At 44.7% G+C, this 27,599-nt stretch overlaps 1 protein-coding gene across 2 annotated transcripts in view; it reads left to right on the forward strand.

Annotated features, from left to right (window-relative positions):
- PLXNC1 (plexin C1) overlaps positions 1-27,599 on the forward strand; it is a 145,377-nt gene that overhangs the window by 87,061 nt on the left and 30,717 nt on the right. For both annotated transcript variants that reach the window (XM_059936673.1, XM_059936674.1), the window contains exons 13-21: positions 2,266-2,469; positions 2,586-2,771; positions 5,143-5,245; positions 8,433-8,534; positions 8,821-8,924; positions 12,577-12,615; positions 12,831-12,955; positions 13,959-14,157; positions 18,753-18,899. In XM_059936673.1, coding sequence (XP_059792656.1) covers positions 2,266-2,469; positions 2,586-2,771; positions 5,143-5,245; positions 8,433-8,534; positions 8,821-8,924; positions 12,577-12,615; positions 12,831-12,955; positions 13,959-14,157; positions 18,753-18,899 — 1,209 coding nt within the window. The remainder of the gene's footprint in view (positions 1-2,265; positions 2,470-2,585; positions 2,772-5,142; positions 5,246-8,432; positions 8,535-8,820; positions 8,925-12,576; positions 12,616-12,830; positions 12,956-13,958; positions 14,158-18,752; positions 18,900-27,599) is intronic.

Below are 27,599 nucleotides of genomic sequence, written 5' to 3' on the forward strand. Positions count from 1 at the left end.
AGGCGTGTTAGTGGCCACAGACCCGGCCTCCGCTTGGAACCAGTGTGGCTTCAGGTCTAGAGCCAGGAGGCCTTCCTAAGTCCTCCTAGAGCTTTGTCATACACACGTCCGAGTCCTGACACCCTTCAGAGCCAGTTCCAAGCCTCATGTTGTACCTGATTCCAGGCCCCGTCTCCATGATGTCAACACATCCTGTTGAGTGGTTCGTATAGATTGACCCTCTTCCAGGAGGCATTGCCTGCACTTGTGAGTGAACTTGCTCTCCCTCCCCAGTGCTGTCCCTATATCAAGTAGAATTCACTGAGCACCTACTGTGGGCCAAACGTTTTCCTGGCTGCAGGGACAAAAGGTAAATAAGAGTCACACTGCCTTCACCGAGGGAGACGGGTAATCTACACTGGGATGGAAAGCTGAGCGCACAGGCCGTGTTGAAGTTCTAGGTCCTCTGATTCCCTTCCAGCTCAGATACCCCACTGTGTGTTTCCACATGAAAGAGAAATTAAACTAGAGCAGATTTCAGCATGTCTGTGGAGTGGAGCGGGATGGGTAGGACTTGAGCAGGTAGAAGCAGGGGGGCAGAGGAGACAGGTTACTCACAGGCCCCTGATGGGAATATCGGTGAGTCCTGCTCCGCTGGAGCCGAGACGATTGGTCGGGAATGAGCCAGAGGGATGGCTGCAAAGCCACGCTGGGCCATAAGAGAGTATCAGACTGAAAAGTTTGCCCTTAACTCCGTAGGCAATGGGAGGGATTGAAGATCTTTGAGCAGGGAGTGACGTGAGGATAGGTACCCTTTATGATGATGATTTTGGCGATGGTGCATAGAATCATATGGAGAGGCAGTAACTGAAAAAAAGCCTGGGAGACCCATAAGGATGCTCTTGCAGGTATCTAGGGATGGTGGGGAGATGGTGGAGCTGGAGATGACGGATCATCTTTGTAGCATTGTCATTAGAAGGAGAATGTGAACGACATCCTGGGAGTGAGGGCACAAAGGAAGAAGAAAAGAGCGCCTGAGATGGAATCTTGCAGAACAGCTTAATTTTAAGGAGTGAAAGAAAACAAGATGGCCAGTGAAGGTGGCCAGGAAGTTGCTCAGAAACTAGAGAAAAAGAGCATTTCAGATGACACTGGTATGGAAATTTAGAGAGTTGAGAATAATGAGGTTAGGGTGACCCTATCACCAGGAATCTTTCTAGAAGGCGTCTTCAGCAAAAAGCCAGCCTGCTGGGGTTACGGCTGTTGAGAAGGCTGAGGCAGTGGGTTTTGTGGTTTTCTTCATGTCGCCAGAGATGTGAATGAGAGATTCAGGGCAGTCGTTTGGAAGGAAAGGCGTTAAAGGCGAAGGGAGGTTTTGCTTGTCCACATCTCAGTGCTTTGCATCAGATTTTCCCACCTGCTGCTTCTTCCTACCCTCTTTTTAAAATTCCAACATTAGTTAGACAGCAAATAACAAAGAGGAAAAATCCCCACCTGGCAAATATCCTTTTAGGAGTCTTAGCTGCTCTTCTTTAGAACGTTCATCAACCTCCCCTCTCCCAGCAGCTTTCTCTGCCCAACTCTCTGCACACCTGAAAATGACAGTATTTATGCTCGCTTGTTTGTTTTAAATAAGCCTGTAAAGTGGGCCACCCTTTCTGCGTGGTTTCCCATCTTCATGCTCTTTCTTTCATAGGAGCTGTATTGTCCCTTTTACTTTTGTTTTCCTCTACTTTTTGTTAGGCCTGCAAAGCCTTTTCCTCTTGCGGTTAGTGATTTCTGCTAAAGCACAGAGGTTCGCCAACACAGAGTGATTGAGCCAGCAGACGCAAGCCTGCAGCCAGCCTTGCCGAAGAAGCGGCTCCTCCCTTCCTGTAGTTTCCCAGGACTCAGCCTTGATGTCTTGAAGGACACACAGGCCCATTGGTGCAGTCTTCCCCTTTGTCTAGCTGACTTCTTTTCCGAGTACCCTTTTTTCCTATTGTATTACCACTTTCTTTCATTATTACTAATAATATTAATAGTCATATTAGCATTTGTTGAGTGCTTTTTTGCATGGATTTGTAAGCATTTTTGCATGGATATTCTCATTTAATTTAGTGAGACCTCATCTCATTTAATTTAGAGTTAATTCAACCCCATGAGGTGGGTACACTGTTATCCCCATTTTACAGAGGAGAAAACAGAGGCACAGAGAGGTTCAGTTACCCAGGTCACTTAGCTCTTCAATCCCAGAGCTGAAATTCATTAATGAAGCTGTCAAAATGCTCTTTCCTTCTCCCTCAGGTCTCTGAATATTGTATGGCGACTTACTGCAGATTTTTAGCCCCCAGTTTAAAGAGTTCAAAAGGGCGTACGAATGTCACTGTGAAGCTCAGGGTCCAGGAGACCTACTTGGATTGTGGAAGCTTGCAGTACCTTGACGACCCCAGATTTACAGGGTATCGGGCTGAGCCTGAGGTGGACACAGAACTGGAAGTCAAAATTCAAGTATGTCTCTCTCATTTCGGGTGGGAGGATGTGCTCCCCTCGACAGGAAAGGTGTATTATGTTTGTGAGTTTCCACACATGCCTTGACTTCTTCATCTTCGCCTTGTTTTTCACAGAAAGAAAATGATAACTTCAACATTTCCAAGAAAGACATTGAAATTACTCTCTTCCATGGAGAAAATGAGCAATTAAATTGCAGTTTTGAAAATATTACTAGAAATCAAGATCTTACCACCATCTTTTGCAAAATTAAAGGCATCACTGCTGCAAACAGCATCGCCACCTCTTCCAAGAAAGTTCGCGTAGGTTGCCTGACAGTCCTACCCGTTAGTTTTACCTTATTTGGTGTGGGGCGGGGGGAGGGGGGATTCCTTGGCTAAACGAGAAGCCAGAATAGAATCTTTTATGGATCTTTAGATCTTCACTTTCAGTGAAGATAAACAAAGCTGGTATTGTAGACCCAAACGTTATTCCTCCAGAACAGCTTGCAGAACCCATCCCTGTGCGATTGGAATGTCAAAGCACTGAGCGCACCATTGTTTATGATACTAATGAGTCTTGATAACTTTTGTTCTAGCCATACATTTAGACTGCAGCATCTGCAGCAGAATCTCTAGACCCATTGACGAGTGAGCTGTCATTCTTTGCCCAAATGCAGAGGTGGCATGTCTTGGCAGAAACCCCGAATGGGGGCTTCCCTGGCACACTGAAAGTGGCAGTGGAGTCTAATGGGGACCAGATAATCTATGGGTCATGGGCTGCTTCCTCCACCATGAAGTCAGACTCACTGCATTTAATCTTTTTCCAGACACGTTTGAGGGTCCATCCCATCACTGGTATATTTATGTCCCACAATAAAGACATGAGACCGTGGTGAAGGGAAACATATTAGAAACCTCCGTTTATAGTGTTCGTGAGACTCTGCACAGTCTATATCCCCCCCAAAATGCTTTATGATCTAGAGTCATAAGTAATTGGGTAAAGGATAAGAAAAAAGAACATCAACTGGAAGGCAAAACAAAAAATGTGTTTGTGTCTCAGCTGCACCAGTTAATAGCTGTGTGGCCTTAGATAAGTTGGCTTTAGCTGAACCTCCCTTGGGCCGTCTGTTGTACGGTAAAGAGGGTCATAATAATTATAAAATGAATAACAGCAACTAAACTCACAAGGGATCCCATGTGTCTGGTTAGTTGAGAAGAGCAAATGGTAGCATTCTTCATTATCCAGGACTAGTTCCTGAGTGCCTGCACTGGGACATAGGGACATAGCAGAAAAGAAAACAGACCCACCTACCCCCCCACCCCCAGATATCTGCCTTTATGGATCTTACCTAAAAAGGCAGGTAGTATAGAAAATAAATTGAAGATGTGTTAGATTAGATGGTGGTAACTGTTATGAAGAAAAATGAAACAGGAGGTGAGGGGCAGTGCTGCAAGGTTTACGATGGCGGCCAGAAAAGGGCTCCCTGTAAAGATGACATTTGAATCAGGACCTCAGGGAGACGAGGGCATGAGCCGTGGGCCATCTGGGGTAAAGTGTTCTAGGCAAAGGGAACCACAGGTTGCAAAGTTCCTGAGTCAGGAGCCTTCCTGGTGCTGTTAAAGGGCAACAAGGATACCAGTGTGGCCGGAGTGGAAGGAGCAAGGGGGGGAGTATTGCAAGGAGGTGAGAGCATTAACAGGGGGAGGGAGCATGGAGAGCCAGTTGGGGGTCGTTGTGAGAACTTGGCGCTGAGCTCCAGGAGTCCGCTGGAGAGCTCTGGGCAGGAGTGCCAGAAGCTCGCTTACAAACAAATGCCGGCACGTTTCATCTTCACGACAACCCTCCGAAGAGGCGCTAACAGCATCCCATTTTAGAGATGGGGAAAGTGAGGACTGCACGGAGAGGTGACTAATGCAAGCTCCTACAGCTGGGAAGGACAGCAGGGGGAGCTAGCCTTGTGGTCCAGTGGTTAGGACTTGTGCTCTCGCTGCCCAGGGCCCAGGTTCATTCTCTGGACTGGGACTTAGAACCTGGGCTCTCTGGGCCTGGAGTCTGCACTCTAGCCACTTTGCACAGATACTTCCACAGGGGCAGCCGTGGCTCCCAGAATGGTAATGTTCTTCAATACTTACATGTATGTCAGTGCAAAAATAAGGCTTGATATAGAGTTTTTCCCTTTACAAGTTTTACAAACTTTTATAATCAAAACCTAAAATTGGAAAAGGCCCTCAGGGATCATCCTGGCAGCATTGCCAAACTGGTTTTTGCCACAGAATGCTTCCTTCAAAATAGGCCCATCAAGGAAATACAAGATGTAGATGAGATTAAAAAGTTGGATTACTTCCTTAGTCCAGGGGTAAGAGGGTTTCTTACCCACAGGTTACTACGTCTTTATCGCCCCCATTCCTGCAGTTTAAAACCCCCAGGGCAAAGAGGACCAAAGTGTAAAATCTGTAGGTCTAGCCCTGCAACTGACTGGAGCTGAATCCGGGAACCAAGGCACAGGGAATGTTCTTGATTGGCTCAAATTCACATAGCTAATCTGCCCAGAGATGGGACTTGAACTCAGATATCCTGCCTAGCTTGCCACCTCTTTTTGTATCTTGGAGAAAACCATTTGGGGGGAAGAATTGTGTACCTAGATGTGGTCCCCACCTCGACCAGGTCTAATGACACTCTTTGTCCCCTTAGGTCAAACTGGGAAACCTGGAACTCTACGTCGAGCGGGAATCGGTTATTTCCACTTGGTATTTTCTGATTGGGCTTCCCGTCTTGCTAGTGATTGTCATTTTTGGTAAGTGCCCTGTTTAATTTTGTCAGAGAAATTATTCCCTGGGGTTTTGGCAGGCAGGAAGGCTTTCAGCTTTCAGGGGCTGTTTGCTTCAGTTAAGTATCAGTGGATGAAAACCCAGATCAAAACTTTGGGAAAGGACTAATAGGTACACATTGAGGGCTTTCTAAACATTTTTTAGGATGCTTCATCAATAAAAGGCTGGATTACAAAGATGGTTGGTATCTTGGTGTTTGAGAAATATGATCCACTTTGCTTCCCTGAACCTGTGAATTGTGATGACAAATGTACCATTTACATTATTTCCTCAGAATTCCTTTGGGATTTTGGGCTCCAAGGACTTGGTCATCTCATCCTGCCTTCTCATCCCAGCAAACCCTGCCCCTCACCCCTACCCCAGCCCTGTCTTTCCTGGCAGAACTGTGTTTTGGAAGTGTGATCTGTACCATCTATTAAAATGTTTCAAGGCTCATCCAAACACAGTGATCCCATGGTGGTTGCTCACTGGATGAAATCTGGCCAACCGATGTGTTTTGTTTGGCCCACATAGCATTTTTAAAAATTTGAAGTAATTGACAACATTTTAAAATTAGGTGATTCTTTAAAATCTCTTGAAAATTTGAAAGATCTGGATCATTGGATCCTAATGTTTTCCATAACATCAGTTTGCTGTAGCTGAGGAGCAGCTACCCCTAGAGAGAGGGCAGGTGTTCAACTGAGCTTTTGCCATAGTCTCCACCACTCCCTACTGTCTCCACCCAGACCACTTACCTCATCTGAGGACCTGGTCCCTGTAGCCATTCAGTTTTTGTTTTTGTTTTTTTAAACTTTTTTTTTTTAAATTTATTTATTTATTTATTTTTGGCTGTGTTGGGTCTTCGTTTCTGTGCGAGGGCTTTCTCTAGTTGCGGCAAGCGGGGGCCACCCTTCATCGCGATGCACGGGCCTCTCACTATTGCGGCCTCTCTTGTTATGGAGCACAGGCTCCAGACGCGCAGGCTCAGTAGTTGTGGCTCACGGGCCTAGTTGCTCCACGGCATGTGGGATCTTCCCAGACCAGGGCTCGAACCCGTGTCCCCTGCATTGGCAGGCAGATTCTCAACCACTGCGCCACCAGGAAAGCCCCAGCCATTCAGTTTTTGACCTCTGTTTCTGCACCACTTATCATTTTAAGTCTGTTTCCTCTTGTCCTCCTTAAAAAAGAGAACTCTTCTCCACAGCTAGGAGCCCATCATATTCCTTGACTTAATGCAGGCATCGCCTCGCTAATGGTTTTCGGTTAATAGTTGCTAACTTAGTCTCCTTCCATATACTCACTCTCTCACTCACTCATTCATCCATCCCTGCATGCATTTACCTGATGTTTATTGAGCACCTGTTATGTTGCTGATAACTGCAAGGCTTTGGACTTAGGGAAGATGAGTTCAGTCCTGGTCCTTTCTCTTGGCTAGTTCCCAGTCCAGTGAAGGAAGGATTTATGTGTATTGTTAACTAGCCTAATGGAATGAATTCATTTTGCAGAGACCCTGTTTTGTTCTGTTGATGATCATTTCAGGTATTTATTAAGCTCTCTCCAAGTTATCCACCACTACTAATGCATCTAGAATCCAGAATTGGGCCTGATAATTTTTGATAAAGTCCTGGCCGGTGCTGGCTTCAAATAAGAAGATTACTTGTAAATTCTAAACGCTGAGCTCGATTTTGAGAATCCGCTGCTGTCAGGCAGCTCTAAGTGGAATAGTCTCATCATGGAGTCACATCTACTTTGTGACTTCCTAGAAACCTCTGATCTCTTCCTGGGCTCTCTGTGACTCTTCATTCCTCTCCTTTCACTTTGTTGGTAGAGATTGTTTATGCTCTTTCAGGTGAAGTGGGCTCCATCTGACACATCACTTTTGGTTTCATTGGTATCTGCAAAGCCGTTTAAAATTCTCCTCCCCTTCTTACCATGATTCCATGGAGGCATGTGTCCTTAGCAGCTTGAGTAACTGTACTCTTCAGACCATCAATCACATCATTAGTGAAAACACTATACACACCTGGCCTAGGGCTGCCACCTACCAAACACCCCCTGTAGCTTCCCCTGGAGATTTCAGCCACAAAAAACTCACTGCTTTGTGGACGTGGCCTGCCAGCTCCATTTTCACGCAGTGAGCTGGTGCTGTCTAAAGGGTGGTCTGAGGGCCAGCAGTCCCAAGTGACGCTCCTGGAAAGAGGGTTCCATAGTCAAGCAAATTTGAGAATCACTGCCTGCTCCACCCTCTCTCGAAGATGCATGATGCACGTTACGATTAAGACTGTTGACTTTATGAAGTGGTCCAGCACACAGCTGTATTGAATTTTGTTTCCTCCAGCATCATTCACATCTAGCAGGATCCTTTTATCATGAAATTTCTATAAAAAGAGGAAAAAGTTTCGAGAATAATAATGAGAGTTGACAATTGCTACATATTCTTTTTTAAAAATAAGATCTAAATGTTTTCTGTGAGTTACTTCCTGGAATCCTGTCAATGTCACAAGGAGGTAGGCACTTTAATAGATAAGGCAGCCAGGCACAGAGATGCTAAGGAACTTACCTGAAGTCGCACAGCTAGTTAATGGCAGAGCGGGGACATGAACCCGAGTGCCGAACTTGTTCGGTTTACTGCGTCTACAGCACAGTTAGAAGCAAAATGAAGTGGAGAAAGAAGCAATATCCAGATACAAGGGTTCACTGGGGACCACTCATCCTGTCACCCCATTTGATCTATGCAAGTTTGGCTCATGTAACTCACTGTGGATCTGTGTGGATCTGTGGGTTTTTTCTGCATTTAAGGCTCAACTTTATTTCTCTAGGGATGTTTAGAAACATTAAAAAAGAACAGAACAATATAAGTGGCCTGTGGCTGTAGGGAAACTTGGCTTGTTTCATTTCTTTTCAGCCAGCTGGGATCTTTGGTTACAAGTGAAGGTCATTTGATTTAGTTTTTTACTTTGAAGATGAGTAGGGTTTTTTGGGGGGTTTTTCTGTTGCATTTGAGCATCTTCGTCTGTAGAGTGACCCCTCACTGGGAATCTTTCTTCTTAGTAATTCCACCTCTTCCAGGCTAGTCTTTCTCGCTTTCCCTCCACCGCCTCCTCTATAAAGGACTGTAAAGGTTGGTTCTGTTTTCCTTTTCGTCAGTCTCATGCTGGATCTCTGTCTCCACAGCGGCTGTGGGAGTGACCAGGCACAAATCGAAGGAACTGAGTCGCAAACAGAGCCAACAGCTGGAGCTCCTGGAGAGTGAGCTCCGGAAAGAGATACGTGATGGTGGGTTCCAAAGTTTTATTTGTAGAAAAACAAGCCCCTTTTTTTAACCCTTAAACGGAACCAGCCACAGTAATGAGAGCTGTTTGTATAATAGAAGACAACTGAACAGCAGGGCCTAGGCCTGGCTTTGTGTTTTATTTCAGCTCTTCTTTGCAGCCAACCAAGTAATTATCTACTGTTTCTTCTTTAATGAAAACCAAGGTCACTCCATGTTAGACAAAACAGCAGAAGATCTTATCCATTGTTTTCTGAGTTAAAATATTGCTCTTGGGATTCTGTTTTTCAGGCTTTGCTGAGCTGCAGATGGATAAATTGGATGTGGTTGATAGTTTTGGAACTGTTCCCTTCCTTGACTACAAACATTTTGCTCTGAGAACTTTCTTCCCTGAGGTAAAAGAGCATTGATCATATTCCTAAGGTTGAGTCTTGAATAATAATGAAGGTGCTTGTTGCTACTGTCAAAAACGGTGTTTCCTTCCAAGGCAGCTGTAGATAATGTGCTTGGTACAGAATAATGGCTTAAATCTCAGCAGAGCAGGGAGGAGGATTGCTATTAATTGGATTGATTAGGGTATAAAGCAGTGGCGGGTCACTGGCAATTACTCTTTGTCCAGTAACAAAAACCTAGGAGGGACACAAGTTCAAAGTGATGATTTTTGCTTTTATTTTACTACCAGTTTAGAACTGAATTTGTAGCTGGGAAGTGAGCTAGTTTATTTAAAAATCAATAAATTGTGGGCTGTCCAGTTTGTTGTGTTTATCTGCATGACTTACATTGCAGCTACTAGATTATTCACTATTACTTCTCAATTGGAAATGAAAAGTACTATTGGCCAAGAGGGAGAAAAGTAGACATGTGTAGACTCTGAGTTAATAACAGCCATTTTTAGCAGTGTAGAGTCTTTATGGTTCTCTCCAGCAGTTATTCTTCAGCTGATCAGTTTGTGTCATCCTCATTTAGTAGAAATAGCTGCATGAAATGATTAATTAATTTGTTCTAGGACTCCGAGGAGTAGTCTACTTAACCCTTTGGGTTTTCGGTCTCACGTTCTGACACCTCCATTTTCTCACCCACTCACATAGCCTTCCTCATTTACCCTCCCAAGTCTTTGGCGAGGTACACTCATCCTCCTACCATCACCTCCAAGTCCCGATACCCCAGTTCCTCCATATTGCCCTTTTTTTGTCCAGAACTGGTGACCACAGCAAGGCCCAACCTCTGGAACACATCAACACCAATTACATGTTACATTTAAATCTAGACTTCCAAGCAAAGCCAGAAATCTCTCCAGGCCAAAAGAGAGCTTGTATCACCTTACCATCAGCTTCTCAGCTACATTTGGCCAGAAGCCTAGAGTTCAGAAACCCAGACACATGCAGTAAGCAATTTCCAGTTTCTCTATAATTCTAGAAGCAGACACCATGATATGTGATGCTGTGTCTGGAGGGTGGGATACCTCCATAAAACACCCACCATATTTTCTTTTTTTTGTCCAAGCCTTAGTGTTGTAAATCAAGAAGGCTAGAAATAAGACTTTAGCTTTTTGTACTTGTATTTTTTTTTAAGTTATCCTCCAGGAATAGCAGGCACCAGGACTTGCCATTTGCCACCTCCTTCATTTCTATGGCAGAATACTGCCTAGAGAGGGGAGTTTAATTCCCTGAATCAGGATGACTGTGCAGGGCCTCAGCAAAGGTTGCACCAAGAGTCCTATTTCCCAGCTATCTGAGATCCCCATTAAGAATTTAATAGCAATAAAAGAAGAGATTTCTGCCATCTACAGGAGTACTCTGTGGGCTTTTATAGTTAATGATTGCCCTTGAGTGCTGAAGAGAGTAATCTGTGGCCTGAAAGAAAAAGTTTTCCTGTCTTCTAAATTGGGTAATCAAGAGCAAGATAGAGTGATGAATGCAAAGGAATGCTGTTGCGAGTGTTTAAAAAAAAAAAAAAATTCCTAGGAACAATGCTGTGTTATCTCAGAAGAGAGAGTTGCAAGAAGGCAAACTGATTTAACTCAGGGTTATGTAGAATCTTGAAAGACAACTGGGAAAGCTATAGAAACTGATGTCAGAAGAAGACACAGGAAAAACAAGCATACATTTATCAGAACCCTATTGAGAAGACCTAAGTTAAAACAATTTGTCACAATTAAGAAAAGATCTAGAGAACAAGGGAAGATACTCCATTAGAACACCACCAGTTGAAATGCATTCTAGGCTGAAGGTAAGTCCTGCTGTTGAGAGGCCCTTTACTGATAGGTCAGGAGCCACATCCTCTAGGCCTGGAGGTTGGGTGGCGGAGGGAGAACTTGGGTGATCAACACCTACTCGGTAACAATAGGCAAAGCCCAGAGGAAATGGTAGCTTCTCAGAGACCAAGGCATTACCAGTAGTTCTTTGCCCTGCTAGTTGGTTTTTGGCTTTTAAAGCCTTGCTTTTCATTATATTGGCAACTTTGTTGTGCTGAAAATAGAAGAAATAAGGGTAAGCAGAGCACCTAACCACCTAGAGGAGAGGAATTTGAATGAAAGGAGGAAGGAACATTGGAACCCAGGGAGCCAGAGCCGTATTTCCCTATTTAAGGTCAAGAATCAATGTTTATTTTTTTTAAGTTTTTTTTTAAAATTAATTAATTTTTGGCTGCGTTGCGTCTTCGTTGCAGTGCGCGGGCTTCTCATTGCGGTGGCTTCTCTTGTTGCAGAGCACGGGCTCTAGGTGCACGGGCTTCAGTAGTTGTGGCTCATGGGCTCTAGAGCGCAGGCTCAGTAGTCGTGGTGCACGGGCTTAGTTGCTCTGCGGCATGTGGGATCTTCCCAGACCATGGCTCGAACCCGTGTCCCCTGCATTGGCAGGTGGATTCTTAACCACTGTGCCACCAGGGAAGTCCTCAATCTGTTTAAATTGCCTATTGACATAAGGTTGGTTCAGCAGAAAAATATGAGGAACTAGAAAATGCAAACCCAGGGTCTGATTTTTCTGCTTATTACCAGGAGAGAGTATGAGGTAATAGTTTGAGGTCTTCTACTTGGGCTAACAAATTTGAAACTATAAGGCAGAAATTCTCTGCAGAAGAAATTTACTTAAATAAGATATAAAAATAGCCCAAAGTTTCAAGTATTACCAAAAAATTTTTAAATAACTGAATGTTTGAATTTATATTTTCATCCTGTTGACTCATTTAAAGTGTTAGCATGCTTTTTAAAATTTAGTCATTTAATTCCATTATGATTTATGACATTGTACATTAAAGGAAACTCAAATTTAAAAGTTTATATTCAAGAGCTACAGAGCATAACACTTTAAAATATTTTTAGAAACCAGCAGGGCAACAGCATTGTGGTCTAGTTTGCTGTAAATTAGTGATTAAAAAAAAAAATGATAATGATAGCTGACATGAAGAACTTACTGTGCACTCATTCATTTTATTTTCACACCTAACCCGTGAGGTGAGATTCATATTGTTCCCATTTTTCAGATGAGGAAAGTCAGGCACAGAGAGGTTAAATGACTTGTCCAAAGTCATGTGACCAGTAGGTGATAAAACCAGGATTGGAACCCAAGTTGTTTGACTCCAGGTTCTAGCTTTTACCCACCCCTCTCCACCCCTTCTTGAATAGCAATGTGTATCGAGACAGTAAATGCTTCTAAGCTAAGACTTGTATAAACTTACCAACACAACTCCGTATTTATCCTTAGAAGGTAAATTGCTTGAGGAGTGGTCTGTACATTTGCATAATCTTTCACCACCACTTCTTTAACTTTTGAGTCAGTTCTTTTAAAGTGTGAGATGCCTTCACCTACCAAAAACGGAACTGATGCAATGATAAATATTCTTAGAGGCTTTCAGAAGTCACTGGTGTTTCTTGAGAGCTGAACAATTATTTATTATGTAGAAGATATGCAGTGAACATAAGCCCAGGGGCTCGTCAGATTAGCAAATAGTGTCTCTACTTTATTAAAATGGACTCAGGTATTATAACAAAAATACACTCTTCATTTCCTTTGGATGTTATGAATAATAAAAGTGTCTCCTTCCTCTCAGTCAGGTGGCTTCACACACATCTTCACTGAAGATATGCATGTAAGTCTATAAGTTTTCATTTTTCGCTCATGACTGCCTGACTTTCATAGTGTTATCATCATCTTCATCTCCATTATTACTTTGAATTGTTATTGTGGGTATTTTGGGATCACAAATTTGATATTAAATAATTCATTGTCTTGGAAAACCCATTGTGGATCTACTTTCTAACTTTAAGTTTATATATTATCTATATTATGTTATATTTTTTTCAGAACAGAGATGCCAACAATAAGAATGAAAGTCTCTCAGCTTTGGACGCCCTAATTTGTAATAAAAGTTTCCTTGTTACTGTCATCCACACTCTGGAAAAGCAGAAGAACTTTTCAGTGAAGGACAGGTATCAGCCAATTTGTTTATATTTTGAAAGCCATTAAGTAGAAGGAATAAAACCTGAGCCTCTTATTTTGTTTCGGAACTACAACCTGAGCTTGGTATCTGAGAACATGCATCTCTCCAGAGGCTGGTTGATTTGGGCCACCATGCAGTCCTGATGTTTCTTTCCATTTCAGATCACAACGCTCTAACACAAATTCTATTTTGAAGACGCACACACATGTGACACCCCCCCCTCAAAAAGCACCCTAAAAAAACCCAATACCAAGAAAACACATGAGTCCTGAGTCAAAAAGCAGAAGTGTGCTGTTTTCTATTTTTGAAAACACCCTGAAAATACAGGGAAGACATTCACTTCTTGTTACCGCTCTAGTTTAAAGTTTAAGTGCTGAAAACCATATAAAATGACCTGAAGTTAACATTGATGTGTGGTTTTTATGGATCGAGGACAAAGGTAGTTGAAACTTAGATGTTAAAAAAAAGCACCCACACGGCAGCACCCCGTTAGCGCCCCATTGCCTGACCCCTCAAGTTTCCTTGGAAACTGCTATCAGCACCAAGCAAGCCACAGTTGATGATTAACGTGCTTAACCAAGGCTCTGGTTTTTTTAAAAATATGCTTTCTTTTCCATCATCTGTATATCTTCTTTTGTTTCTCTTTCAGTTTTATTGAGATATAATTGACATACAGCACTGTATAGGTTTAAGGTGTACAACATGATAACCACAAATATGATCTCTTTTTCTGAGTTTGAGGTTTGTTTTGTTTTTTTCATATTCCACATATAAGTGAGATCATACAGTATTTGTCTTTCTCTATTTCATTTCGTGTGATGCCCTCAAGGTCCATCCATGTTGCTGCAGACAGCAGGATTTCCTTCTTTTTAGGGCTGAATAGTATTCCATTGTATATATGTACCACATCTTCTGATCCATTCGTCTGTTGATGGACGCTTAGGTTGCTTCCATGTCTTGGCTGTTGTAACCAAGGCTCTATTTTTAAATAGGTGTCTGTTTGCTTCCTTCTTAACCATTGCACTGCAAACTAAGCTGGTCTACCTAACCAGCATCCTCGAGGTGCTGACCAGGGACTTGATGGAGCAGTGCAGTAACATGCAGCCTAAACTCATGCTGAGACGCACAGAGTCCGTGGTGGAAAAACTCCTCACAAACTGGATGTCCGTCTGCCTTTCTGGTTTTCTGCGGGTAAGTGTCGCATCCCTTGGTGGTGTCAGAGCTAAGACTATATAGGCAGTTGTTTTTAGCAGGTGCTGATGTCTTTGCCAGGATAAATCCTGAGCACTCCGTGGTGTCGGCATTTAACCACTTTTAGTCTTGGTCCTTACTAGGAGCACACGGAGGGGAAAATAAAATTTGTTTTTGCTGTAACTGGCCTATGCAAGTATAATTCATTTAGAATTTCCTCAAGTAAGACTTTTCCCTTTTTAAAAATTGTATTGTAGTGAGAAAAATTAACGTGAGACCTGCCCTCTTAACAGATTTTTAAGTGTACAAAACAGTGTCATCTATTGGCACAATGTTGTACAATAGATTTCTAGAACTTACCCTACATAACTGAAACTTTATACCCCTTGACTTTTGCATCCACCTTCACATGGTTAATTAACGTGTGCTGAGTGGAGGGCATATTTCAAATACTGATGGAAACACACTGTTTTCAGGGCCTCTGAAGCATCTTGGAAATAGCCATTTACCTACCACTACGCTCTCTGTAAGCTAATTACATTCAATTCCAACCAGTTATCCCAGATGAAAGCAAGTCTCCAAAAAGCCGCCCGCCCCTTGAGTTCACTTTGTTACAGTTAAGTGAACATGGTTATAATCTAATTGAATCTTAAAATCTTTTCAAATGTGGATTTTGCACAGATTCCATTGGTTAAGAGGATGGGCCCTGGAGCCCGCTGCCCGGTTTGAATATAGACTCCACCGCTTACCAGAGGCCCCAAGCAGGTTTCTTGACCTGCCTGAGCCTTGTGTTTATACCCTGTAGAATTGGAAGAAGAATATTTTAGGGCTGTTCTGAAACACTGATGAGAAAATGTATGCAACTGCTTGGCACTGAGTAAGCACTCCATAAATGGTGCCCATTATTATTATAAAATATTAGTAAGAAAAGAAGTGTGTTCTGTTGAACCCAGGCTTCATTCAGCCCTCTGAGGCCCCGGTGCAGGACGTTCTTATCCTTCTTTAATTTCACCAGCCATCCAGATTCCAGCAAGACTGCATAACTGTGTGTTTGTAGCTAGTTCTGAAATCTAATTAAAGTTTGAATAAGATTCACTGCTATGCCACAGGTTTTAACAGCGCTACTTAAGTTTAGATCCAAAAAGCAGCGCCTTAAATAGACTGTGCTTAGTTTAATGTTTAATGTATTCTTACAAGTAGATGCACAACTTTTTTAACCAACCCTTTTCTCTCCCAAGGCAATGCCCATTAAGATTAATGAAATCTGCCTTCTTTGCTGTTTACTTGGTGTAAATCATCATACACTTTGGGGAGATGTGGAGAGCTTATCTCTGGGGTGAATATATTTGGCTTCCCCCATCCTAGCTTCAGCCGCAGCCGCTTCAAAACAGAGGCAGCAGGACCCTCACCCAGTTTCTGGGTCTTAGTCTCAAAAGGCAGCTCCTGCCCCACCACCTACCGTGCCACTGAATCAGAAGCTCGGGGTGGGGCGCAGTAGTCGACGTTTCCAAGTTCCTGCAGGTGATTCCAGCACCCTGCCTTTGAGAACCTGGGGGGGGAGTAGGAGGAGCGCTGGCCTAGGAGTCTTGGTTAGAAGCAGCAGGTTCGGGCTGTGAGTTCATCTCCGCCCCAGCTTGCTGCGTGGCTCCAGGTACGGCCCTTTCCATCTGGGCATCCGTTTTCTACCCACCAAATGAGGCGCGTGGCCATTGGTTTTAAATTCCTTTCCAGTTCTTTCCTCTGGGACCTTGTGATTCTTTTTCTGAGCCCTCGAAGGCTAGTCAGAGCCTTGCCCTTGCTGCTCTTGGGCGTTAAAAAGGCGAGGCGTCCCCAAAATCTGCGTTCTGAGTCCAAATGGCCCCCTTGAGCAGAGGATTCCTCGTCAAGGTTTTGCAGTGCTGACTCAGGAGTGTCTTGAGCACTTGGGGTGGTGAGGGGCCAGCGTGCTCCCTGGGAGGAAGTGGCATTCGGCTGTTGGCGATACTTTCGTTTTCAGTGGAATAATTCCCTCTGGCGCGGAGGGCCGGACTTCCCCAGCCAGGTGCCCAAGGGGTGTGGGACTCTGATGGCCTAGTCCTTCTGGTCTACCCGTCCCCCCAAACATCGGCCTGGGTGCCACGAGCTCTGTGACCTCCAGGTAACTTCCTCCTCTGTGCCTCCAAGGCCCTGTGGGTCAAGTAATAATAATAACTACCGTTTATTGAATGTGCCAGCCACCATGCTAAGAGCTTTGCTTCCTTTTTCTCACTGAATCCCATGAGGTGAGAACCTTTATGACCATTTTGCGTACTGGGGGATTGGGGTGCACAGGATAGACAAGACTTCCTCCCATAGAGGAAGATCCCATAGCTCGTGTGACAGCACCAGGGAGCTCTTAGCCACTCGGCTTCATGCTTCCCCAGGAAGGCAGCTACCTTCTTCCAGGCTTAGGGAGGGATTTGGGGCTGGAATGAGATCACAGGTGCGGAAGCCTAAAGCTCAGCCATGGTCAGTGAGTCTGGTCTCACGAAGGAAAGGATAGTGAAGGGGCCAAGCTTAATTCCCATCACAGGAGGGGAAGGGCAGGGTCGGTTCCATAAACTGGGGCTCTGCCCCAGGCCGGCTCCCTCGGAAGCTGTGTGCACCCTGGTCTGATGAGATGCCTAAGCCACCAGCAGGTATGACTAACTTAGAACTTGTGTTCAGTGGTGACAAAGAAACATCACGGCTCCGTAGTTTCCTAAGCTGGCCACGCATCAGAATCCCCTGGCAGGTGTTAAAACTGCAGATGCCCAGGCCTCATCTCCAGAGATTCCGTGTCTAGAGTAGGGCCCAGACATCTGAATTCTTTGTAAGAGTCCCAAGGGATTCTGGTGATGATTATCCAGGCTTAGAACCACGGGTGTGGGTAACGGTGCCAGGTGAGATGTTACTTATCTGAGTCTAGCTGCACTCTTGTGGAGAATTCTTACTACAGAGTCATCGAGCCTGGAGCTGTCGCTCCACACAGCCCAGAAGAGCCCACCGGCCCCCTAACGCCGACCTCTGCGGGTGCCTCCAGCCCCCTCCCAAGGGCGCTCACCCCCATCTCTGATGTGGGCTGGAAACAAAGAGAGAAGTGAGGTTCTAGGTTTGCGGTCAGGACATCACCTAAGGGGGTGGAGGGAGAGAGAAGAGAGCAGTGTGGTTGTGAACCTCTAAATAAAGGAAGTTTCTCATAAGAATTGAAATGTCATGTTCTAGTCCCAGCGCTCTCCCCACCTGGGAAATTTTTGAACATTCCAACCCTGTCCTACAGTAAGGAGGCGACTCTAGGGTATGTCAGGGTGGGGAGAGGAAAGTGATACAGGGCCCCAGTGGCAGGGAGGGCAGCAGAGGAGTGACAGGAAGCCTGGGACCAGGGAAGGCTGTGCTTTTGCAGTCAGTATAGAGGATGGTACGGGGCGGGTAGGGGTGGGATCCAAGAGACCTCGAAGACGTCTTAGCTTACCTCTTCAAGGGAAAGCAGGTGAGAGATCCAGTGGAGCCCTCCTTTCCAAGCCAGATGCATTGGCTGTGAAGCTTGACTTTGTAAACTGGTGCTTCAAGCCCTAGTCACGTGGCTGGCTTCTCGTCATCACTGAGGCAGTTTGACTTCCTGGTTCTGGCCCTGGCTCTTCTTGCCCCTTAAATTCAGTTTAATGTCCTTTTGATCACTGAGGGTTTATTTACTTAGCAAATACTTCAGGATCGTCAAGCCAGGGCGACGTGCTTTGGGAGGCTGCATGAAAGCAGGGACACACAAGCCTCCCACTTGGGCTGCTCAGGGTCCATTCAAGTGGAAAGTGGCTACAGATTTCAGGCGTTTCAATAACAGCAGGCGTGGCCACCCCTGGTCGAGAAAAAGGTGCAGAAGGAAGTTATCAGGATGGGCCAAATGCTTGGGAAGATCCTTAGAGTACGGGTCTGGAATCGGCTCTGGCCCAGGGGAAGGAGGTGGGGTACGTTGGGGCCTGTACCAGCAAAGGCGCCCGGGTGGGACTGTGCAGGCTGGGTCTGGGAAGGACCCGGGGCTGGCCGCCTCACGGTCGGGAAAGGAGGCTGCAGATTGTGCAACTCAAGGCCACTTCCTTCGTGAGAACCTGTTAACACCAAAAAGCTTCCTCCTAGGTAAATGTATAAAATGTTTTTATGTTTATTCTGGTTACCAAGGCTAATTGTTCTGCATTTTTTACATGCCATTTATTTTCAGCGCGCTGAAAAAAAAAAAGGGCAGTTAAATAAGAACGTAAAGAAAGGTTGAATCTCTACTCACGGTTCTTAGGCCAACTGATGAGCATTAGGCTACCATAGAGAAGCTTAAGCATAAAAGAATGATCAGCTACTCTGTAAATGCCGTGAGAGTGTGCGTGTGCGTGTGTGAACACACGTGTGTGTTGGGGAGAAGAGGCAGTTTCCTGAGTTTTGCTCCTAGTCCTAAGTGGAGCAAAGTGTATTTTCTTGGGAGGTGCGTGTTGATTGTTAGAAAACACTGCCTCCTGTCTCCTGTCGTAGGGCCATAAACTGAAACTTTCATTCTCTGGAAAGTACAGTGGATTTTGCCGAAAGCTAACTGTCACTTTTGCGTCTTTTCCAAGGAGACGGTTGGAGAACCGTTCTATTTGCTGGTGACGACTCTGAACCAGAAGATAAACAAGGGCCCCGTCGATGTAATCACTTGCAAAGCCCTGTACACGCTTAATGAGGACTGGCTGCTGTGGCAGGTTCCGGAATTCAGCACTGTGGTGAGTTTGCAACGAAGCTGGCGGTGTAGAGGGTGGGTTGGGAAGCGTCGCTTGAAATGATATCATTCCTACCACAGGAAGCCTCATACGTTCAGCTTATTAAAAACAGTAGTTGATAAAATATTAACACGTGTTCACATAATAGATTTTAATTACTCGGATTGGGGGAGAAAGTACTGTAATGATGCCTGGGGTACTCCTCAATTTCCAAAGATTTTAATATCAGGATTGCTTATAGCTTTCAGCATCGGCAAAGGAACTGCAAATCACTCCCTACTCGGCACTTATAATTGCAATCAGAATTTCTCAAACGGCTCTGCTCTGAAAGACAATGTGTGAAGATATATTTCAACCAAATTGAGGCCGTCTTATTTTAGAACGATAACACAAGACAAATTCCTCTGTGTTCCCCCTGCCACATGACGCCCTTACTTTATTTTCATGGATTAATTACAAATGTTTGGTGTCATGCACTTATCGTTCTGTGATCTCATAGATATTTTTAGAGGAATGCTGTAAATCACGACAGGAAGATGATTGCCTGGCTGCTGGAGGGTTTCACCCATTTAAGATCTTCCTTTTCACCCGTCCCCACTCCACCCGCCCACTCTCTTCCTTTCCTAAAGGAAAAGAGACCAATTTTTTGCACATTCAGGAATTTTAGAGAGAGAGAGCCAAGCGTGGCAAGTATCTCCAAAATTACTTAGGATTTTTTTGTGTGCTTTTCTGTCAACAGAGACTTGGAAAAGAGATTGCTGTATTTTGGTTTGATCTTTAGCTTTACAGAGATTCCGGGCTGCTTCACAATCTCATTAGCGGGGAAGGAGGAAGAAATTACAGTGGGGTTTTGGTGTTGCTCAGTAAGGGGGCTGAGGCTCCTGAGACTTCGCTCTGGATGGCAGGTGCTGCGGTGTCATCCTGGAAGAGTTCATCCCCTGATTGGAGAAGGCACCATGGTGCTGTAGGCTATGTTATGGTTGTGTCCTCTGGTGGGAGAAGGGTCCCTAGATCAGCTCTTTCGAGTGCTCGGTCACCGCTGGATGGAGCTGACCCTCCACTGAAGATGGCACATGCTTAGCCACCATCCACAAGGTGGGAGGCTGAGCAGAACGTCAGCAGGTCTGACTTCTGTCTGTGCTCCCGTCTGTATCTGAGGGGGGAGTGGAGTGCAGTGGTTCTCCAATGTTAGCATGCATCAGAGTCCCCGAGAGAGCTTATTAAACACTAGTTGTGAGGCAGCACCCCAGGGTTTCTAATTCCGTAGGTCTGGGGTGAGGCCCAAGAATTTGCATTTCTGAAGAGCTTTCTGCAGCTGCTGCTGGTCCAGGGCCACACAGGGAGAACTCTTGATGTTGTTGTTACTGAGTGTAGACTCTGGAGCCAAGCAGGTTTGAATCCTGCCTCTGCCACTGGCTAGCTGTGTGACTTTGGGCAAGTTTGGAAACCTCTCTGTGCTTCCATCTCTTCACTTGTAAAATGGGGATGATGATCATGGTACCTGTCTATCTCATGGATGTTGTGAGGATTAAGCGTTGATATTCTGTAAAGTACTTAGACCATTGCCGGGCACATGAGTGCCCTGTCAAGAGCTATTAAATTTAATTCAAATCTCCTCGGGGTGCTTGTTAGAAATGCAGATCCAGATAGACCCATGCCTGGGCCTTCCCTCCGGACTGACTACATCAGAATCTCTGGGGATGGAGCCCAGGCATGGATAGATGTTTTAAATGCTCCAGGTAATTCTAATGTGCATCCTGCAGGAAGAACCCCACTCTTACCCTGGAGAACAAAAGATGAACTTGCATCAGGGCCTATTGACTCTCCTTTTACTGATTCAGGGTCCTGTCTTCAAACCCAGGGCCTTGGTCCTAATGCAGAAGGTGTTCATGCTTTTACTTTGAGACATTTTAGGAGCCCCACAGGTTCCCAAAGAGAAATATTTGCAAGTGAATATAGGTCAGGGGAATCCAGCAGTGTTTCACTTTCATGAAAACACGAACCCCGGACGGGAAGGAGAGGAGAGCAGAAGATGGAACTGGGAGTGGGGAGGACTCAAATGCCTAGAGCAACTTTTGAGGTTTGAGTCCTTTCTAATGTTTTACATCCGAACACTTTTCCCCCTTTCATTTTGAAATGTTATTTATTTCACAGTCAATTAAGACCATGTGTTTCTGATTTGTTAACACTCAACTCATCATCAAAATGTTTCTTGATGCTGAAGACATTTGTGTCGACTCTTGGATCCTTTGTAGCCCCTGGGGAAAAGGTTGACGGAAAATTATGTTTTTAGAAATCCACATAAATCTTCCTTTCCGAATACGGATTTGCCCGTAGATAGCGTTGAGACCGGGAAAGGGCTGGGCCACTTGTTTCTAGGGCCCTTGACTTTGAAATTGATTTTTAATGCCTTTCAACGGACCCGCCCCAAACCTCTTTCATGGTGGATGGTTATACTGGAAGCTCCAGAGAAGCTTGCCGGTCTGTGCTTGTGTGACAAAATGTTAGCAGAAGGTCGATATAAAAAATTTAAAGTTTATCATTTCCTTTCAGGCAAGTCCCCTCAGCCTTAACCATCACCTTTTAAATTTTCTTCCTTCCTCTCTTTCCCACCTCCCCCCGCCCTTTCTCACTTTACCCCCCTTCCCCAGGCATGTACACCCAGCGGTTTGAAGTCTTGATTTTCTAAATTTGCTGAGGTGGTTTATGTATTTGAAAACCAAGGTGTGGTGAACAAACTCGACTGTGTGTGTGTGTGTGTGTGTGTGTGTGTGTGTGTGTAAATATTTTCAAGGAAAAAAAAAGCCAGGGGGAAAAAAATCAAGAGCAGCCACCCAAACAACTTGAAATGACAGAGCCTGGTACCATGGCTGGGACACATTTAAAAAGAGGCCCCCAAACTCCTGTTTGGCTAAATGCTGAAAAACACAGCGCCTCATCTAACAGCCTAAAAGTCAGGTTTCACGCCTCTAAGATTAGGATGTGTTCTCCTTGAGGTGTAGGGTGTTTTCTAGAACATAAAGGCAACATGCCAGTTGCTTATACATGAAATCATTATACTAACACATGGGCTCCAAGAAGTAATTCTTTGTTTGCTGTACCCTGGGAGGAAAATTCCTCTGCCATTTCTTAAATGTAAGCAAAGCCCCATAAAGTCACTTCCTCTAGGAGCAGAAGAAACCATCCTCCTCCAGCAAGGCACTGCAGGCTGGTGTTCAGTGAGGCAAACTGCCATAACATTCTCCTCCTCCTGGCTGGGAACGTCAGGGGAGGGTTTGTGTACACACACACACACACACACACACACACACACTCCTCTAACATCCAGGGATTCCGAGTTGACATCTAGAAGAGGGATAAGCCCTATTGCTCTAAGGTTTTTCCTCCTTTGCAAAATTGTAGGCACGTTCAATTTTGTGGCGGAAGAATCTCGGGCTCTCCCTTAGGGGTGGGCTGTGTCTAGAGAGTCGTTCTGGAGCGGATCGCCTGAAACTTCGGAGGAGCGGGTGAAGGTTGAGGATTTCGGTTCCGGGAAAGGGTACCACATGGGAGAAAGGACATTTGCTTCACTTTCAGGAGGCAACGAGAAAACCCAATAACTCATGGCAAGTGTGCTGAATTAGCAAGAGAAGGTTGACTTATAATCAAAGTTGAGCGAGAAATGGTTTTTTGAACTCTTAAACCCAGGAAATGAGCCTGCCAGTCGGCTGTATCAGAGATAGCATCTTGGCGCCCTGGGAAACAGTGTTCTGACAAACATAATATTGCCCTCATTCTCATATCTATGAGAAAGTCTTTAAGATTATTAGAAAATCTTGAAAAAGCACAGATACTCGCCTACAGAAATCTTAATGCCTCTGCTATGATTTATTGAACGTTTCTGCCAGCCCACACTAGCCTTTTTCCCCCAATAGTTACCACGTTGGAGACAATCCTGTTTTGTAAAATATTTCATCTCTGACACAGCCCTAGCTATCCCTAGCAAGAGTTCCTCATCTACAAGCTTCCTTCAACGCGGCCGCTCTGCCCTCCACTCCCCAGCTCCTTCTGTTCCATTTAGTTTGTCCTTTCAGAAGATCCATTATCCCCATAATTAAACAAACCACTGTCCCGATTAAGTCATTCTCTGTTACTTCAATTACATCCCATTGTTCATTAAACCCTGATGTTTGCACTTCAGCAATCTTGTTTTTAATACTCCTAGCATTTGTGGAGAAACAGTAAAGTTAATTAACAATTCTTGAGCTTTGTTTTCTTTTTCTCTCTACCATAGTGCAAATCATTTCCATTATGACTTGCAATAATACTGAAACCATTACTAACTCCATAGTTACTGTTCTGAGCTTCTGATCAAAGAAGCGAAACCATTTTTTATAATCATTTGAGGTAAGTCATCCTAGTTGATGACAGGCAGTGGAAAATGAAAAATTAACCTTAAATGAGTGCTTTAAATGATTCCCCTCTTCATATTCTTTCTTCTCACACCCATAGTCTTGGGATTAGAAAATAATTTAGTTACCTAAATACACACGTACTTAATTTTCCTCTCTATGGCTCAAATATGACTCTGTTACTTCATCGTTAAGGATTCTTATTTATACTTGTTCCCCTCAGAGAATGGTAACTTTTATAGCAAACCATGGTGGAGATAAAGACATTTTTAATTTATTTATTTATTATAAAATTTGTTTTACATATTTATTTTTGGCTGCATTGGGTCTTCGTTGCTGCGCATGGGCTTTTTTCTAGTTGCAGCGAGCAGGGGCTGCTCTTCGTTGCAGTGCGCAGGCTTCTCATTGCGGTGGCTTCTCGTTGCAGAGCACAGTCTCTAGGCACGCAGGCTCAGTAGTTGTGGCTTGCAGGCTTTAGAGTGCAGGCTCAGTAGTTGTGGCTCACGGGCTCTAGACAGGCTCAGTAGTTGTGGCACATGGGCTTAGTTGCTCCGTGGCATGTGGTATCTTCCCAGACCAGGGCTCGAACCCATGTCCCCTGCATTGGCAGGCAGATTCTTAACCACTGCACCACCAGGGAAGCCCAAGGCATTTTTTTAGATTTGTCTTTTATGGCATTGTCAAAGTCAGCATTCCATTTGAAGTTACTGTTATCTAGAGCAGGAATTAGCAAACAACAACCTGTGGGTCAAATGGGGCCCTGCTGCCTATTGTTATAAATAAAGTTTTATTGGCACACAGCCATACCCATTCATTGACTATTGTCTGTGGCTGTTTTCCTGCTGCAGTGGCAGAGTTGAGTAGTTGCAATAGAGATGATACAGACCTCAAAGTCTTAAATGTTTACTATCTGGCCTTTTACAGAAATTTTGCCATCCCTTAATCTAGAGCTTGACATAATAGAGAAAAAAAACCTAGAATCCACCCTCCTGCTCACCCCCAAAAATCTTGGCCTGTTTCCTCTCCTTCTAGGGACACAGCAGTGGAAATGCCTCACCACTATCCACAAAGCTGAAACTTATGGGCACTTTGCCAAAAAAACCCAGAAAACTGTGAAATACATTAAACCTAAAATACTGGAATCAATCATTTTGGGCTAAATTGGACAGATTCTCGCTTGATTTTTGCATGAACAAGTGTTAGTAAATGCTAGCAAGTGTATAAGACTCGTGAGAGAAACTTAAATTTGAGGAAATTCTCTCCATTAACTTAACGTTTTTCTTCAAAATGGAAAAGGCCTTTCTCCCTCAGTATTCTGTCAGGGGGTTAAATACCCTGACCCAGGAAGCATGGGGCTCTCAGTCTTTGGTGGGGAAAGAAAAAGGCGGGTGTGGGGGTAAGGTCGGGCAGGCAAGAGCAGCATTAGCGGGGCGGCTGGTAGCATGGTCCCAGGGCTGACTCAGCTTGAGAAAAACCTCAGATCAGAAGCTTTTCTGAGACTTGGACTTCTAACTCTGGGCTCTTGCTGCTTCTACTGAACTTCTGGAAGTGGTTTTCTTCTCTCTAATTTAGTTTAGTATAAGAACCAGACTTTTCTCTTGACCTTCATTTGGCTCTGCAGTGAAATGAGAAATGTATTTTATAGGTTTTATTTAACGAAAGCAATTATTGGCCTAAGACCTTCTATGATAAAGTCGCTGGCTTGTAATAAATTCTTTTAAAATTGATTTGTAGGTGTTAGAAGGTATCACAGAAAGGATGCAGCAACATCCCTGCCCTTATCAGCCAAGAATATGGCTGGTGAGTTAATGAGATAGCTGCATCATCCTTTCCCCACCAAACTGGGGGGAAAATGTGGGGCAATGCCTCTTCCCCTGCTTTTGATGTGTCCTCTTAGCCCTCTGCAGCTTGTTTTTTCTACCACCCAATACCTGAAACTGCCAAGTTGTGTGAAGGGCCGATGGGTAAAGCTGCTAGTGACGCAGGAATGTGGTTGTATGTCGGGGTGCTGTGTTGTTCAGCTCAGAAGAGGTGGGGTTTGGAGTCTGACCGTCTTGGGTGTGAATCCAGGCTCAGCCGCGTTACAAACTGGCTGTGTGACCTTGGGCAAGTCACTCAACCTCTCTAAACCTGTTTCCTCATCTTTAAACAGGTGGATTATTTTAATTAAACCCTAACCTTGTACATTTTTTATGAGGTCAGGAAATACTATCTGTAAGATGTCTAGCCATCATGCCACAGAGTAGGTACTCATTATTTATTTATAATAGCTTTTCTCGTCTGAGCTGTTTTTCTTATCAACAGTATGGTTGAAGCAGAAACTGTCCCCTCACCATTGGTTGGTTATTTGGTTGGTTATTTTTTGATGATGGGTGATGCAGGGCAGTTGATTAGCTGCATCCATTGTCATTAAAAGCTTATGTTACTATTGAAAATGTTACCCATAACCCCTATATGTGGGCTTTTACAACCTATATCAGACAGTATCCCACTGGACAGATATGAACAGGAGACCACAGTGACACACCTGCCCAGCTAACTTGGACTACAGTCCTGCACACCTAAAAGGGCTGGATTGTGACCTGCTGCAAAGGACCAGGTCCTTCCAGTCTGGTCCTTTCTCTGGGTTTGGTCCCTGTGCTTTCAAGATAGCCTTGCCCTTCTAAGAACCCTTCTTGATAATAGAGAAGGCATTGTTCCTGAATCCCTTGTTCCTTGAGACCCAAGATACCTGTGGCTTAAGCAACAGAGGAGTTTCTCTCTCTCCCACATGAAGTTCTGAGGTGGGCAGCCCAGCACTGGTGGGCGCCTCTGCTGGGATGTCCTCACAGACCCCAGCTCCTCTCTTGCTGTCCGGAGGTCACCTCATGATCTAAGGTGTTTGCTACCTGCCTGCCTCCTTCCACATTCCAGCCAGCAGGACATATGCTGAGCTATAGAAAAGTTGACAGATGGTCACCAGTTGTCTTTTAAGGAAGTTTCCCAGGGGCTGCCACATAACACATCTGTTTAATTTCATTGACCTAAACTTAATCACATGGCCATACCGAGCTGCAGAAGAGGCTGGGAAAGGTCGTCTTTATTCTGGGTGAACGTGAGCTCCATAAAAATGCCTGTCAGTGGGGCCCAAGCCACAGGGTGCTCCAGATTGAGTGGGTTCCATGGGGTCCCATGCCAGCCAAGGTAAGGAGATGGAGCCTCCTCTGCTGTGTCCAACCTGTCTGCTTGGATAGCGTTTATTGAGGACCTCAGGCAGATTGGGACTGCCCTTCGGAAGTTTATCACCTCGACTGGCCTTTGGCTCTGCAGTTAAGAGTATGGACGTATCCTAGTTATGACCGTCAGCAGCTCTGCGATCTTGGACACATTTCTGAACCTCTGTGTCTCAGTTTCTTCATCTGTTAAATGACACTAATAATAGTGCCCACTTCAGAGAGCAGTTGTGAGGATTAAATGAATTAGCAAAGCACACCCAGCACATGGTGAGTGTTCAGGAAGTGTTGGCTATTTTTATTAGAAACCTCAAACTGTATATTATCTTCTTCAGCTTTTGTTTCTGTAAATAGTACAAGGCTTCTCCCTGACATGGAAGGTGGTGGTTTTGGAAAGGCAAGCATGGTTCTTCAAGTCCTCTACCCTCTCTTCTCCCCAAAGGAAATGGGATTCTTTATCTAGACTTCCTAACCTCATAGCCTGAGTAAGAGATTGAAGCTTGCTGCACATCAGTCTAATAAGAGTTGAAGCCAAGTATCTCCATGGTCCAGAGGCCTCCTCCTGTACTGTTGTACATGTAGCTCCTTTCCAGACCCAGTTCAAATGGCCCTTCCTCCATGCAGCCTTCCTTGATTTCTCTCCCTTTGAAAATCCTCCTCCAAGCTAGAGGTAATAGCTCTCTGAACCTCTAAAGCACTCCATCTATACCTACTGTTTTCTTCCTGGTATTAGAATTTGTTGTGTATATCCCACAGTTGTTGTATCAGTCTTCAAATACTTCCCAGGCAAGATCAGTGCCAGCTTCTATTGTATATCACCTGCCGTGCTCTGCACACAGTACATGCCAAGTAGGTGGGTATCAGTGAATGACTTTATCTACCTCAGCATCAACAAAATGAGCTCTGTCAGATTGGGGGCAGGCAGATGTAAGTACAAGAAAATATGACTATTGGTGTGTGAAATCCTAAGATCATGGAATTGCACTTAGAGCGGGAAGTCTGGAGGTAAGCAGCCCTAAGGTAGGTCCATGTACTCAGCATTGTCAGGGCTCTGGGTCACCATCTCCTTGCTCCTCTTGGCCCTTCCCCTTAGTCACAAA

This window comes from Balaenoptera ricei, chromosome 10 (genome assembly GCF_028023285.1).
Source record: "Balaenoptera ricei isolate mBalRic1 chromosome 10, mBalRic1.hap2, whole genome shotgun sequence".
In the NCBI taxonomy this organism is placed as follows: domain Eukaryota; kingdom Metazoa; phylum Chordata; class Mammalia; order Artiodactyla; family Balaenopteridae; genus Balaenoptera; species Balaenoptera ricei.